The sequence below is a fragment of the Battus philenor genome, unplaced genomic scaffold, assembly GCF_028537555.1.
Source record: "Battus philenor isolate CCGP_79_NKW_IND1 unplaced genomic scaffold, ilBatPhil1.0.hap1 SCAF_12, whole genome shotgun sequence".
NCBI classification, from domain to species: Eukaryota; Metazoa; Arthropoda; class Insecta; order Lepidoptera; family Papilionidae; genus Battus; species Battus philenor.
This window is the reverse complement of record NW_027181674.1, coordinates 4,670,229-4,687,459: the sequence shown is the minus strand read 5'-3', so window position 1 is coordinate 4,687,459 and position 17,231 is coordinate 4,670,229. Positions and strand designations below refer to the sequence as shown.

At 30.8% G+C, this 17,231-nt stretch overlaps 1 protein-coding gene across 1 annotated transcript in view; it reads right to left on the bottom strand.

Moving 5' to 3' along the window:
* The window catches only part of LOC137932712 (ATP-binding cassette sub-family G member 1-like), a 94,607-nt gene extending 77,847 nt beyond the window's left edge, over nt 1-16,760 (bottom strand). The window contains exon 1 of the mRNA XM_068776365.1: nt 16,523-16,760. Within this exon, the coding sequence (XP_068632466.1) occupies nt 16,523-16,736 (214 nt within the window). The 5' untranslated portion in view covers nt 16,737-16,760. The remainder of the gene's footprint in view (nt 1-16,522) is intronic.
* Between the last annotated feature and the right edge of the window lie 471 nt (nt 16,761-17,231).

Genomic DNA, 17,231 nt, shown 5'->3' with positions numbered 1-17,231 from the left:
TCGTTCGCGAGTACTAATATAAATTTTAATTTGATTCCTAAGAGTCGCCAATTTTGACCCGCTCCTCTGAATAATGACGAAGTAAAGTAATGATATTATTTCTAGTTAACTATAAATGTATAAACTACTTTCATAATTATTATTTCAGCCGTACGACGTTGACCATAGAGTTCATAGCACAAAATTTTTATTGCATCAATTTTTGGGGGCATCTCGTAAATCCCATCATAAAAAAGACAGTGACTTTTATATGTTAAATAATATTTCCAGTTTGTGTTGTTATTCCTCTTTCGTTATTTACCATTTCTATTACTCTCTTTCTTCTATTCTAGACATTTTCTTCCAATAAGGCTTTAAAGCGGCTTTCATCTAACGTCTCTCGATGACCTTTACCAGTTCGTATGTTTACCATGTGGGGGGATGTTACACGCTGCGCTTAACTGAATGTGTTTAAACTCTTACGTCAACTTCCTCGTTCAATAAAGATTAGTAAGCCTAATTAGTTTACAATGTATTGTGACTTATGACCTTAAGATAGCGATGGTGTACGTTGTGAATTATATAAGACTTACTGTTCTCAAATAACTGAGAGCGTAGCAAGAAAACTGACATATTATATTTCAAACTCCTAAAGAAATGTGGACATTTACCAATCCGCTTTAGACGAGAGTGGTGGATGACGTAATATGTCTTTTAAAACCAACAATACCGAGTAGTGTCCTATTAAACTTTTTAGACAATGATAACAGTGGATAGCTTTCTAAAAGTTAAGTATTTGTTTTCTTAAAATGATATCACGGCTTACTTTGTGCTACCAAAATTTGAGGTAAACTTGCATCTTTGCGTATCATTTTCTTTGTTTATGTAATTGTAAAAACTGTGTGAATGATCTATCTATTTATTATTTTTTTATTTCTATTTGATTTTATTTCTTATGTTTACTGAGTAAATATATATATATATATATATATATATATATATATATATAATTACAAAATTAAATTTTATATTTCACTTAATTGTGTTCAAATATACAAGTGTTTTAATTTACTTTAATTTTTAACTCTCCTTTGGAACATTCCTAATGAACGTCCCGTTTACTACTTTTGCGTTTAGAGCATCCTTGGAGTTTATTTTTATTTATACAGGGTGGTTATAAGTATAAAAGGCTTAAAGAAGTAAATATATAGCTGATTTCTCAGGAAAAAGTTTAAAAGCTTTTATACCTATTTACAATCACATATAAAGTGATCTATCTGAAACTTTTTTTCTAAATACAGCAGGCCAATAATTTCAGGTAAAACAAGGTCTGCAGGAACAGATACTAAACAATAATTAATTTAATATAGTAAATAGAAATCTAAATATTGAAAACAATTTTTCTTACTTTATAATCATTACTTCATGTAATGAAATTACTGAAGTCGTTGATTTTTAAAAGAATGTACTTACTGTACTTTTATTGTCAGCAAAGGAGCGATACACCTTTAAAGCTTTCACCTCTATGACCAATCAACCTATATATGTTAGTATGATTCTTAGGTTTATTAACTAGTATTGTTAACATTCGAATATATGTAAAGGAAGTGATGAATTTGCCTTATTTTATCAATTTAGGAATACGAAATCTAGTATTTTGAATTCAATGTTAGAAGATGATTAACAAATGACTGTAACAGTTACGAAAGGAGTTAGCCAAGTTAATCCACGGAGAATGAACTTTCACAACAGTTTGTATTTAATATTCATTGTAACTGACAGTAAATGAATCAGATATGTGTTTTGACCGTTGCCAACGTCCCGCATTATTGATCTAAATGGTTATTAATAGAAATTTATTGTATTTTACTTTATACTACATTCACGGGGACAAGTATATTTATGTCAGAGTAGTTCACGAGACGAAAACATTATGGTTATTAATGACTCTCGAAGAATTAGTTCACTTATTTTAATTTTATTGAGCAACAGGCATCAAACAGTGATATAACAAAAAAAAACAATTTTTTTTAACATTGTTAGCATTTTCCAATGTCTTAATAATAAACAGTTACAAATTTTGTTGGATGGCAATATTAAATGATGAAGATGAATGTTAATTGATATTCAGTAGCTATAAACTAGTACCTCACGATAACCTTATTTTTTTATAAATTATAAATCAAATATCAACCGTCCACCTAGATAAGTCTAACTTCGAGAAAGATATCGTTCGCCAAATCCAACATAGATACATGATACGCAATGTTCGTGAAGCTTAAAACATCTTCACGTCCAAAATACCTGGCTAAAGGTCTTTGACCAGTGTGTATTGCCGGTGATGTGTTATGGCTCTGAGACGTGGTCGTTTACGATTGGCTTTGTAATAAGGTTTAATGTCATCTAGAGAGCAATGGAGACGATTATTCTGGAAGTTTCGCGGCGAGATCTAATCGAGTCGCCGATATAGCTCGAAGAATTGCAGGTCTGAAGTGATAGTGGGCGGGGCAAGTGGCTCGTGCAACTGACAGCCGTCGGGGCTGAAAGTTTGAGTTAATTTTTTCGTAAAATAAATCGATATTGTTGAAATTCTTATTGTTAAAACTATAAGCTTTAATATGATCGTTTACCATGTGCTATTACTCGCAGAGATTTAGCATTTATTTAAAAATATAATAAAAACTCCTTTTTATCAGTACAACATATTTAAAATTTATGAATAAACTCGCTTTAGCCTGTATCATGGGAGCGATGTGTAATTTCATCTCGTGATCTGTCTGCGGCTACCCGCATGTATTTTACTTCTCCCTCGTCGGTTTTCTCGTTTCTTTTGGGACAGATCGTGAAAAAGATAAGCATTTCTCGCATAATTGTAACGGTATTTATGTGGATTCGCATAAGAGGCTTAGGTCGTGGCTTATTCAGTGTATTATCTTGTCACATGTGCTGAAATGGAAACATAATTAAATTGTTTTTTCTTCTAACTTTATTTATTACATTAAAATGATATTATACTTTCATTTATGGATGTTACGACTTCAATATAATATCATATCAAACTCAGATTTCCAATGGGAACTGTTGGAAGTGGCATCCATCGTCTTTCGACGATCTTTGTACTATGTGAGAGGATGTCCTGCTTTACATTGTATCATGCAACTCTTACATATTACTCATTTTTCAAATCAAGTATTAAAAAATAAATAAACTTGCTATGATCAGGAGAAATGTTATTTCGTTTATTAAGTATTATTCCCTTTACCTTTATTTTAAATTATAATAAAAGTAACAAAGCAAAGGAATCCTGTGTAAAAATTGCTAACGTTAAATTCATCGTGATAATAAAAAACTAGTAGTTAAGATAATTTGATTGTGTTTCTCAAATAACAGCATTAAGTGCCACTTCTCAAAGCGAAGTCTCCTTTACTTACATATTTAGTACTTAAAAGCACACTTAAAATGTTTGCAACTTAATTCCCTGTAAGTTTAAATTGTTACTAAAGTTAAAGCTTAAGTAGTCGCTTAATATAACTTGCTTAACTATGTTGTGATACTTTACAATAAGCTTCGATACTTTACGATGAATAGATTAGAGTTTTCAATTTTTCAGATGGCTTATGTTCAGCAGCGGGCAACTTAAGGCTGAAATGATGATGATGATGATCAGATATGTTTTAAAGCTTTTGTACAAATAAAGCTACTTTCTGTTTCTACTAATGACATCATCCCCTGTGGAAGAACAAAGGGAGTCTACAGTGTTTTTCCAGAAGGATCTTTTTTTTGCTCTTTCTGTTCCACCAGTATCTTGCGGAGGAAGTTTTATTTAGACGGCCACGTTTACACTACACTTGAGAGTTTCAATCTATAGCTTTCTCGACGTAGTTTTACGCTATGACTAACCATTCTAATTCCACTTGCGCATTTGATCTGCTCTTCAATTCTTTATTGACGACACTCTCCACTATGTCGAAGTTGAAGGTTTTATCAGGATTCATCGCTTGAGTTTCTTACGTAATCTTCCACGTGTTGAACTCTATTGTGTTATTTTTATAATGTATTTTAATACTATTATAGAGGATTTCAAATAGATTCTAGTTTCTATAAAATTAAAACTCGTTTGATATTTTCCCACCACGTGTTCAAAATAGATGACTCAAAGTGGGTAATTTTAATGAATAAATTAATTAACACGCTTACTTTACGGATGGATTTAAAGATTTTGAGTTCGATCTTCCGACTGCCATAGGGCGAAGATGTATTTACGCCGGATTTATTTATAACTATAGCGATGTTCATTTCAATCCCTATATAACGTGTCTGGTGCCAGATCGTGTTCTTTGGCTATAAATAATATTAAATATTATTTACAATATTTCCTTGTATTAAAACAGTTTTTGTAAGAGTCGGTTCTTGGTACAAATTATTTATTTATTATTTTATAATGAAGTGTTATTAACGAGGTACTTTGAACGTATTTCATATACGCTATGAGGTATATTGTTATAACTAACTAGTCAAGCAACATTTTTTTAGATCCGTAATAGAAGATGGAAGTATGTATATTAACAAGGTCAAAACAAAACGGGAAGATAGCTTTTGGTTTTACCATCTACAATCATGTAGAATAAATTAATTTAATCTATTGTATTAACATTTATTTTTATTTTGGAGATATTATACAAAGCGCAATAATAATCGACAAGTTTAAGTACATTTTTTATTTTTATTTTATTCTCTTACGGTTTCATTATGGAGACATTTGATTACATACCCTTTAATTTGTATGCAGTTTTCTGCACATTTTGCACGTTAACTTCCTTACTTTTCTACTTCATTTTTATTACTAATATCTGATATAATACAGTACTTTATTTCGTTTCTTATATTATTTTTCGATTTTTATATGTAACGTACGTATTCTATACTTGAAAGGAATTATTGGTATTTAAAGTTCTTTGGTTTTACTTTTCGTTTGTTAAGTTAAAGTTTAAAGTCATTTATTCAACACCGCAACATTTAACAGAACACCTATCGATCGTCAATTTTTTATACAATTTATTTTACCGATTCGCAAGATATTATAGTCGTGGAAGAGAAGCAGGAAGAAACTCGGCAACAAAACATATTTTTAAAACGTTTAAAAATATGATTTATTACTCTTTATTGAGGATATATGTACACAGCCTAAATGATACCAAAATAATCAAGTGATATCATTGCCAAGAATTTATGTAAAATATTCTTTTATTGCATAATTTTTCTTTTTATTTTCATTTTGATTTTATAAAAGTTTTGAATTTTATAAACGGTAGGCCAATGTAATGTTAATGTAATATTGTACTTTATTTAAAAGTGTGATTCCTTTTATTACAAATGAATTAGACATTTTTAGCAGCCTAAATTTTGCTAGATATTCATGGTACCTTCTAATTACGTTCTAAACAGTGTTTTGTTTTAAAAATAAAGACGATTTTCCTTCAATATACACTCTGACTGTACTGAACGCACTTACTGATGCATTTTTATTTATTTAAACTTAATGATTCACTTCCCTTTCCGGAAGATATTCAATCTTCTTCGGAAACCGTTCCGAAGTGACAGAACAGTCAAAAAGAACACAAAGAAACTGAAGAGCGTACGTTGAAGGTGAACCCATGGCCTTATCGTTAAGTACATTGGTATGAACAAAGAATTTATAAATGGCGTCAACGTTATTAAATTATTAAAGACTTATTATCCTGTACGTAAATATCATCACCGACATTTCGACTCTCAATTTCCTGATGTTCAATAAAACACAATCGATAATTTGTTTACCGTATGAACTTATCATTTCAAATTTAATATAAACGTAATAAATCGAGCAGTAGCAGACCGGCGGTAGAGGACTGAGACTTGCGATCATAGGTCTCGGGTTCAATTCCCGGAATAAAATCTTACATAATTTACACTTTCTGCAATCATTTTATAGAATTGGCACTGCTCATAGTAGCGTTCTCTACGCACCAAACTGCCATATTGCGATCGCCAATCTCCATGCTAAACATGGCGATTATGGTATGGCTTCCCCTGTTGACATCTATAGGAGGCCAATCTCCTGTAGATTCCGTCTTTGAGCTAAAACTACGAAATGAGATACAACTGAATTCTAATCTAATTCTATTTCACGTCTTTAATTTATATATGTAATTAATTGAACCTAGAATTTATCTAGCAAGTTAATATCATAAATTGTGTTCATCTAGTTTTGTTACTTAATTCATTCTGTTCAACTATTTGAACATGGGTAAACAAATTTAAAAATGATTTATAAAACGATTGGTTGAAGATATATAAGTAGTATGGTTATAGCGCCATCTGAAGGCAAGTTAACACTCTAGGAATATTGTGTAAGACTTTGTAATAGAATGCACTATGGTTTTAGTTTTCACGGTAGTCGGTAAAATAGTTTTTAAGTTAAATGATTTTCTACACACAAACTTTTTTCATGCTATCTTATTATTTTCAATTATTCCTAATTTTTATTAATTAAAAGGGTAATAATTTTTGATCTACAGGAGGATTGTTATTAGCTATGGATAGCTCATTTGTAAGCAAAATATTCTTATTTAAAATTTTAAACCTTCTTCTAATCACCCGTATAAAAGCATTAATATCAGGAAAGTATTCAATGATTGTTGGATGAATCTATAAGTCAAATAGTCGTCGCTTCAGCTTAGAAATGCCCACTGTAGGGAATAAGTCTACCCCAAAGATATAGGGGGATACACCATCATCGCTACGCTCGGTAGAAAGATAAGCGATCACAGTCTTGTATTACGTTACGCAGAGGACGCTGTTATTCATCCTGTGGAAGCTTTTTTGTGAGCAGTGCCAATATTATACAATTAATGCACAAAGTGTGAATTATATAAGATTTTATCCTTGCAATTGAATCCGCGACTCGCGATCGCAAGTATTCGTCCTCTACTACATTGGTAAATTTTTCGTTATTGTGTAAGAAAAATTTATTAAAATATTTATACAAAAAAAGATACATTCAAAAGAGCAAATGACAAGTAGAATAAGTTACCGTACGTAACTCATGTAAAGCCATTTTGGAAAAGTTTCCGGCGATGTTTGCGTTCATTGGAAAGATGGCTATTATGCCTCCAGCGACCAGAGATGAGAGCCGCGGTAAACAACGACGCTATCTCTTTAAAAATAAACTTTAAAAAATGTACACGAAATATATTTATTTCCAGCGAACTGTATCAAAAAAGAACTCTTTTTACAAACATGTTATAATAATACTTTTGACTTACAATTTTATCTATTGTTAACATTATCCGTGCTAGCTATATTCTGACCATCATTCCTTAATAGCGAGAACTACTATTTACATGCAATGCCTACAACTAAAAGACAGGTTACCCTATTTCCCTTGATCACACCATAACTTGACACCAACTTTAAATCACCCTCTCATCATTGTCACTATCATACCATTCACATTACGTCCACAGCTGGACATAGGCTTGTCCATAGATTACCTGTAACACCCGCTGGATCAAGCATTTTTCGAGGACTTCAACGAGGTCCTTTGTCATACGCTGTGTTAAACGGTCCGAAGTCTGCACTTCAAAACCTTAAGGTTCGGCCAACTGCTATGGCGTTATGTGGCTTGCTTACTGCTACTTCAAATTGTCAATCCACTAGGCTTTAATGGTATTCTAGTAGTTACGATCTTTTCATTTCTGATATGATCTCGTAGATAAATGTAGAACACAGCAATCTTCATGATTGGTGGAGCAACTAGAATCCTTCCAATGAGGCCACGTTTTATGGCTGTTAACCTATATTCGATTAACAATAGAATAAAATAAAATGTGTTTTTATATAAATATGTTCGCAATTAATATTTAAAAAAAGCACTTTGTAGACGAAAGGTGGCGGAAGTCAACCGCATATTCGATCAACCACAGCGAGATTTCTAGGATCCAATATATTTTGTAGTAAAACTTTAATTTTTATTTAAGTTTATATTGTAAATATTTCATCGTATCTGGAATCAAACAGAGAATCGAAATACAAAAGGCGAAAAGTTTGCCAGTGCATGCGTTATAACAATGCAGGTAAATTGCGAAACGCTTGAGGTTCAAAAGTGCTTTGTGATGTGTTTTATACGTTCAAATCGGAACGAAACAAAGGGCTTTGATTGGTAGTGCAAAGACAAACAAGACAAATTGCACAAGGTCCGCAGTCGTTCGTAAGGGCATTAGACTTTTTGCTTTAATTCACTCGATCGTTTAAAGTACCAAGAGTATTTATACTTTGTTTACGTTGTAACCTTAATTAATTAAACTATTATTATAGTTATTAAGGCAACAATGTCAGACTTTTAAAGAATACTTGTTACTTTAAATACATAGCTTAGCAGATTACCAAGTTGCTTTGGGCAGGCCCCATACCGCGCAGAACAGATAGCTGTTGGGGCCTTTAAGGTTCTGTAATAGAGACCACGGATCAGCAAGTGTAATGATGGACCGACACGGTGAACAGATGATTCTGTTACTACTGGTCTTTTTGGAAATCTATAGGGGAAGGCCTATGTCCAGATGTGATTGTTTTACGGCTAAAATGATACATAAAATGTAACAATAGTCTATGAATTTAAGGTGAAACCGTCTTTCGGTGAAGATTTGGATACATTAATATACGTAAATACATCTCGATGTAATCGCAAAAAAAAAATATTTTCGTTCAATCAGGCGTATGAAAACATTCAGGTGACGTTATTATCAAATTTAATTTGAAACCATACGGAAGTTTATTTAAGAAATGTACCGCAAAATGTTAAAGAACTAACAACGGTGTGATTAATTCTGCTCAATTTTTTTTTAAATTTTTGTTACGATATTAGCATACTAAAAATGAACAAATAGCGGAATAAAATAAAACGAAACATTTTTTCTTTTCTGGTATTCGCATCTTCTCCTTTTTTATATATCTCTGATCTTCAACCAGACATTCTTTGGATGAGATGACATGAATCGCCTCGAGGGATAAGACCGTCTCTTGTACCACCTCCGCACAAATTGCTATATTTTTATTTAATATCTTTATTTTTGTTACTTTTTCCTTTTAGATCTGTTTGCTATTGTTATTTTAGTGTAAAATAAAGTGTTAATAAATAAGTACCTCACATAGGCCTGTTAGGATTAATCGAATAGAAAAAATAGTGAACAATAAACCATTATAAATAAAATATGATAACATTATTAGTCAAGTTGAAAAGATCATTCGGAAAAAAGTTTTTTTTTTCCATTAGAGTTAAGTTTGTAATGGCGGTAAGTTTTGATTAAGAAATCAGATCATAAATTAAAATGTTTATTTACTTTGATTAAATACATTTTTTAAACATAGTCGAATAGAGAATAGAACGGCTAGAGTAAATTTGAAGATTTCTCTTCGTTCGGAATAAGACTGAGTATTAAAGTATGATATTCAATATATAAATTGAAAATAATTGTATTTTTTTATTTATGTTTACTACCCTGATAAAAAGTTTAACTCAATAATTTTGTGTGTAAATTTGCATTCATTCACCGTTTGTCGGAACGAAGTTGTTATGGTCAGTTTATTATAAAATACAGATGTGATTTTAGACGCTATAAAATTCATTGTTCAATGAACACATAAATAATACTAACAATATTTTATATAATTTTAAGTACATTTTTGAGCGAATACGTTACTAACAGTTGTTTTATAAGCAAACGTACGGTAATCGCAAAACAAACAACTTATACAAAAAAAATTTAAGGAAGAGTTTACAAATTTTGGTGTTATTTTCAAATTATTTTTTGGCGTTATATGACGCAATATTTCAAAATTTAACCCGTCATGCTAAGTAATAATTGTGAGTCATAAACATGGACGTCATCCGAAATATATTTGTATTGCCAGTTTTCCGCAAGCCAATATCAATTTTTTTTTGTTATATATCTAACGTGGTTTCATTTAATCGATTACGCTAATGTGTGCTAATTTAACCTGAAAGCATATCTTCTCAACAAAGTAGACCGTATTATCAATAACTATATTCAATTTCTTTTTATCCTTCGGAAATGTGACCACGTCTCTGCTTGACGATCTGATTTCTTCCATCATAACCTAATTGGAAGTTCCTCCAAACTTCGAGAGAATTTTTTACTTGTTTGTCTTCTTACAAACCTTTCTCCATTCCTTTTTTCATGTCCAAAGATTGCTGCTTTGGAATAAACTTCTGCTTGGAAAGAGCCAGTTAACCGTTAAACGTTTAAAAATAAGTTTCATGACCCACAGCCACTGTGAATCGTCATAATTTGTCTCGAATCGACCTAAACATCCTATATTTATATATGTATTTGTGCGTAATTTATGTATTTTATGCTCTTATTTAAGTATGTGATTATTACTAATTAAATAATATTTATCATGTATATATAACATATATTATTACATAGTTAAATGAATTTTCTTTAACATATACATATTTGGTTATTTATATTATTGGTTATCTTAATACAAACTGGGGTTATCATATAAAGAATGCCTAAGGCAATCAGTCTATCCTTTGAAATGTGTATAAAGAGAGAATAAATAAAACGTATAAATTAAACTAGATTGAAGCAATCTAAAATGACATGTACTCGTAGTTGTTCAAACTATACGATAATCGAGGACTTCAATTTAAAGATCATTAAACCTAAATGTTATCTAGTGTTGGTCGGATATATTAACTTATTAACTAGAGTATTAATAACTACCTATATACTCACAAATGCTCAGAAAGATTTCAAGTTATACAGGTGATTAGACACAGTTTTAAAAGTTTTAAAGAGGGAATGTTTAGCTCACATTAAAATTAATTGTCGTTTACTGCCTGTCCCTGCGGATTTTTATCGCCAGATGTTATCAGCCTGTCGAATTCCGAAAGAAAAAATAAATTAATGTTAAATATTTCGACGTGATCACTTTATACAGGTTGATTGGAAAACTTAAGGTGAACCCATAACTCATTTGTCAGCAAAAAGATTTAAAATATTAATTTAGTAACTTTTTTATACCCAATGATCCTGTGTATTGTATGTATTGAGGAAATCACATCTATATAATTTAAAAAAATACTAATTAGAAATTTTAATTTTTTATTATAATATTTTTATATCAATAGTTTTTCAAAAGAAAAAAAAACGTAATAGATAAAAGATTTTAATAAGTTCTGTTTAATATTAATGGTATGTATCATTATACTTTACGAAATGAAACGAATTCGTCAAACATGTTATTTGTTTATTGAATGTACAACTGTAATCGAAAAAATTTTCCTTCCACGTTGACTATCTGACTTTGCCTTAAATGAATAGTATATATACCAAATAAGCTTCATAAGCTATACTCGTTTTATAACTTTAATTATAATTGTTAGGTTTTGAAATATGTAGTGATTAATTAGTTTTGTATCAGGAAATATAATGACTTTGTTTATATTTGATTGTACGACCTTGGAAGTATGTAAAGTTCATCTAAACTTTATACTGAGAAACTAAGGTAGTTTTGTATATCTATCTCTATAAATAAATGGCCAAAGTTAACCAAAACACTGCTTGGATAGTATTGTGAAAGAACTGTTCCACACCCTCTTTTTACGTCAGCCGTGTGAACATTTAAGTAGAACTATGGGCACACAAGGGTAACACTACTCAGGTTTGGTTTGGCCTTCAAAATATTAATTTTATCAAGCACGGTATTAGTGGCTCTTCTTTTTCACATCTTAATCTTTTGGATTATAAAACATGTCACGTTTGGGAGGTTAAAGTGTATGTTACACATAATAAAAAACTGAATCGGGCCCTGAAATCATCTTTGAGAAAAGACATGTGGAACATGGTATCGAAGAGTGGGTGAACAATCTAAGAGATTATATCTAAAACAAAAGGAGAATATTTTAAATAAATTTCTCTGGAACTTTAAAGCCTAAACTTAAAATTATGGTAGGGATGGGATATTCCTTTTGAAAAGTAGAGATCAATTAAGAAGGATTCTTACGAAATTCCACTGCAAGTGGTGTTTAGGGGGTGATCATCTAATTGGCGAACTCAACGCCGGACACTTTGTGACCTTGTCGAAGGTTCTTTAAGTGGAAGGATTCTATTGTAGCGTGTGTGATTTCTATCTGATTCTAACTTTAATGAAATTGAGATATTTTGGCAACTTCTCATGTCGTACACAGCTCTTCATTGTTTATTATCCAATTATTTATTTATCAAAATATTATTTTGTCTCCCTAATCAAAACACTGGCGGTGTGGGGCAAATCACCGGTATTCGTTTCGTTTGCTTTTATGCCGAACCACCGAACTGTAGTTGAAGAAAAACATTGCTTCTGAATGTTCGAGAAAAATATTACTTTAACGAATAAAGACCACAAACATACATTTATGCGGTAGATTATGTTCCAATACAATTTAACTCAAGCCATGTGACTGCAGCACATCGTAGCGTAACAATAGACAATACGTTTGTATGTGTAATTATGTTCAATAACCGCAAAGTATAGATTTAATTTCTTGAGATATAAATTTATCAGGGTACTAAAATAGTTCCTAGACTATTTATAAATTTAATTTAATATCATTATTATGATAGACAAGCGTTTAAGATCTTGTTAACAACTTCGAATGGCGCTAGATGTAGACCGCTTCCAATCGGTACGGAAAGAAGTCTATGAGAGAGATTTATCCAACTATATTTATCTAACAAGCGATGACGCTTATTATTATCGACGTCGTTTCGACCTACATACGCCCAGTGCAAGACAAAGGCCTTCCCCAAAGTTATTTATAGAGGAGATAACATAATTGTCACACTTGGTAGAAGGTTTGGCGATCGCAATGTGGTGTTACGGAACGCTGAGGGCGCTGCTGCGCTATCTCTAAAACATGATAGAAACAGTGGAAATCTTATGTAATTAATATTTAAATTGTGAATTATGTAAGATTGTATCCTGGTAAGCTCTTTATTGCGAAATGAAAACATATAAATTACAATTCTTAACTTTACGTACAAATTTATATGTGTATACGCTTAAGGAACGTGATATATAAAGATATCTTTAACCTGTATAATACAAAATTATAAGATTAAAGAAAATTTGTTGATAATATTTGTGGAGATCAATTCTTGAAAAACCTATCTGAGTTTTTATGGCTTCTTCTCAGAATAGGCCGTGTTTGGAATCTACGAAGTTTTATGTTGAAGGATGTCATTGTTTGGAGCTTTATAGCCCCGTTTTGTGGCCTATCGTTCAACCTCTTTCAAGGTTGTTCAGGGTCTTTATCTACATAATAATATTTTTTTTTCATTTCCATAGTCATATTTCCTCCTTCTTAATGTCTATTATTCTCTCCTCTAATTTATTTTACAATGATTTTTATTCCTTTCCACACAAGTGGTTATTATAAATGGTCCCAAGTGGATAGTAAAATGTATAATATATAAATTTTGTAGGTCATCAAAACAAATTTTATCATATATTTAAATTTAAAGAAATATTATAAATTAGTTTCGGAATGTATAAATAATTAAAACCGAAAAGATAAGAAAGAAATACTAAAATATTACGTAACTAATTCGAAATCATCAAAGTTGTCGCTAATGTGGCTATTCGCAAGTACAAGATTTAAATTTGTTTTACAAACTCTATAAATATTTTTAATTGGTCTTTCTTTATAATGTAATGACGAAGTTTTCAGCAATTAGTTTTGTATATAAGGAATACGAAACAAAAACTGGCAGTTTTAGACGCTGATTTAAAAGTTAGATGTTGTGGTAAATTGTGTTGTGGTAATAATATCCTGCAAACTGTCGAAAATAATTTGAGTGCTTAAAAAGAAAATACGGACTTTTTTCATTATTTTATAGTTCAAATAAAGCCGGCCAGAAACTAAACAGTTACTCCTTTTAAATAAAATTATAAAATGTGCGATGTATACATATCAACGCTTTTAATGAGTTAACGAATCAAGTTCCACACATTAAGATTAACTAAAACTCCCGATTGCTATGATAAAAATCATTTATTAATATAATTTTAATTTAAGATTTAAAACTAATAAAAGGAAGGTCTAAGAAATCTTCTGAAACTTTATATTCACACAAACTCATAATGGGTTTTTAAAATTTTTCATGACGAAATTTTGGCTTTACGGGTTTATTCGTATTTCTTATATTTTTATTTATTATGTGATGTCATTGTATTTATATGAATGTTTAAACTTTTATGTATAAATAACATGTAATTAAATATGTACTGAGAAGCAACCGACAGAATACCAATTTGTTTTAGAACATTTCTCAGGAAATTTCAAGCTATTTTTTTATCTTTTTATCGGAGGATTATGAATTAATAAGTATGCATATGTATAACACACCAGCTAAAATGCAAAAACACATCTAAAAAAAGTAAAAAAATAATGGAAAAGGCAGTCTAATTTTGAAGCTTTGTTTTAAATGCTGCCTGTAGAAAAAAGGTTGGCAAAGTTTATCGTTGAATCGTATATAAAATGTGAACATGACAGGAGGCGTAAGGGAGTTTCGCATAATTAAAAATGTATATGAGGGTATGTGTATATATGTTAAACGTATAAATAAGCCTCTTTTTTTAATAAGCAATAAAACCTGCTAAAGAATGAATAATTAGTTTTTTTGTTAGGCCTTAAATATTTTACAATTATTTACAATCAATCTGTACCAAGTAATTACTCTGAATATCATGTTATTTTATTTTTTACATTAATATCGTGAAGAAATAGCAATTAATTTTAATATATAATAATATGAACTTCCGACTATAACTAATCATTCTGTTTAATTCTAGCATATCAATCGATGTTTTTAAATAAACAATTAAGTTTTAATCTTTAAAAGCATACAGAAACGTAATGATCCGGGGTGCAAAGGCTTAATGAAGGAACTTTATTCATTACTCACGCATAGAACTCAGAAGTAGCGGTCATTGTTTTCAATACATTAGGATATTAGTACTTCAAACTGACGGATATTTCTATGCTGTATTTGTTAAACAATCTAAATTTTGCAGTCGCTATTGATGAAACATGTATCTATATTTTATTCTTTGTAATAGATTTGCTCAGAATATAAAAAGAAATCAGATGTAATAAGCAAAAGATCAAATACAAAGGGCGGTCTTATCGCAAGCGGCGAGTTTTTTCAGGAAATATTTATATTAGAAAATATTAAATAAAATCAATTGCCAAATTTGTTGTTTAGCGTTAAAATAAAAAAAAAATATTCATATCTTCGTTTAGTTAAATGAGGTTCCAACGAAGAATGCAAGATTTTATTCTTTTCTCATATAAACACTGAAGTAAAATAGACGAAAATATGAAATCCTGATAATCCAAAGCTATCGTGAACGATATAGCATTACCATGAATCATCGTTTCCGCCCATAGAGGTTCATTGTAAGGTGTAGGTCTCCCCCCTAAAGATATTTATGGGGGTCGCCGATTTGGTGATATCAATTGTGATACGCAGAGTAGTACGTTGCTGCCCATCCTGTAAAAACTTGTTTGTATACAGTGGTAATTATATATAATTAACAAAGTGTGATTTTTTAAAAGATTATTATATATCCCGGAAATCGAACCCTGACTATGATCACATCGCTAAGATACCATTGCACTGAATAATTACATAAAATTAAACTGCATATTATGAATAGTCTAATATTAAAGTGTTTCAGTGTGCGAAATAGAAGGCTTAATATTATATGTAAACGTTGTTGTTTTTAAAAAATTAATCCAATGTAAATATTATATGATTAAACGCATTTAAGAGTGATGCGTTCACTCAGTTTTGTCTTTTTTCTGTTTGGCTGCGATTGGGTTAGAACTTTTGATATTACGAAGTATGTGTGTAATTTGAAACAATAAAATATAAAGCAATTCATATCTTTGCTAGATTAGACAATTAATAAATTTAGTTTTCAATTTCTTAGATAATTAGTTATTTCATCGTATTATAGTAGTTGTTTATTGTCATCTTTGTATTATATGATTGTACGCGTAAAATGAATACATAACTTTAATTTTTGTGCTTTGCGGTTCTTCTTATATAAGATCTTAAATATTTAGCGAGATTATCAATATCATATTAATAATTATATTTAAGTTACATACAAGTAAACTAAAATATGAAAAAAACCATACTTAGTTATATATGATTTTGATCATAGAAGAGATTTGATATTTGGATTCGTTCATATATAGGTTACAGTCGCTCAACGAACCACGAAGAGGGCTCTGATTGGGATTTCTCTACAAGACTCCGTAGATATCTGTAGAAGAAGGAAATTTAAACAGATTGAGGACCTGGTTGAAGTTGTCGGAAGACGCTAAATGCAGGCCACTTCCTACCGGTCTTAATATCAAAATGCGGGGGAGTTCTACAATCATATATGGACGACCTGAGGCTTGAATCATGAAAAATAAATTTACCTTTATAAAAGCTGACGGTGTATGTAATATCTTCGAACAGTATATTCACGGGCGTTCGTGCGGCCATTCGATTGATTGCCTTCAACGCGGACCCGGCGTTTTCTAAAGCTTCTGAAGTCCATTGTTCTTCAACAGGATTCAGCGTTAAAAGCTCTAAATCACTTGAACTAGCATCACCGCGTGAAAATGTTTCGTTAAACACACGTTGCGGCATCGATATATATTACAATAATTAATAATGGCGGGTAATGTGCACTGATTTTAATTATGATAATTGTTATTAAAACATAAACTGAAATATAAAACACTTCCTTGTATTTTTACATACATATATATTGGCTTACATTTATTTTACATTCGCACATGATGTTAACGGTCTTAGACATGCGGGAAACATGTAACGTACTGTTCATAAAATGGTTACTGGACTGACGGTTTGAAACATTTTATCTTAGTAAAGTGGGTATGACAATTTTGTAGTAAAAAAAACATATTTGGTAGATGTTTGGTTATGCTAACCTATTCGTCTTGTGTAACTTGACGGGGGCTAAATCTGTAGTACTAACCTTGAACCTTTTAAGGTTTTATTTCATGATTGTGATAAATACTTTTTAATGATATTAATATCAGTACAATTAGTGACAGTAAGTGAAAAGTGTTTTGCAGAGACGCGAACGATCCTAGTTATTGTGCTAGTTATTGTGTTTAA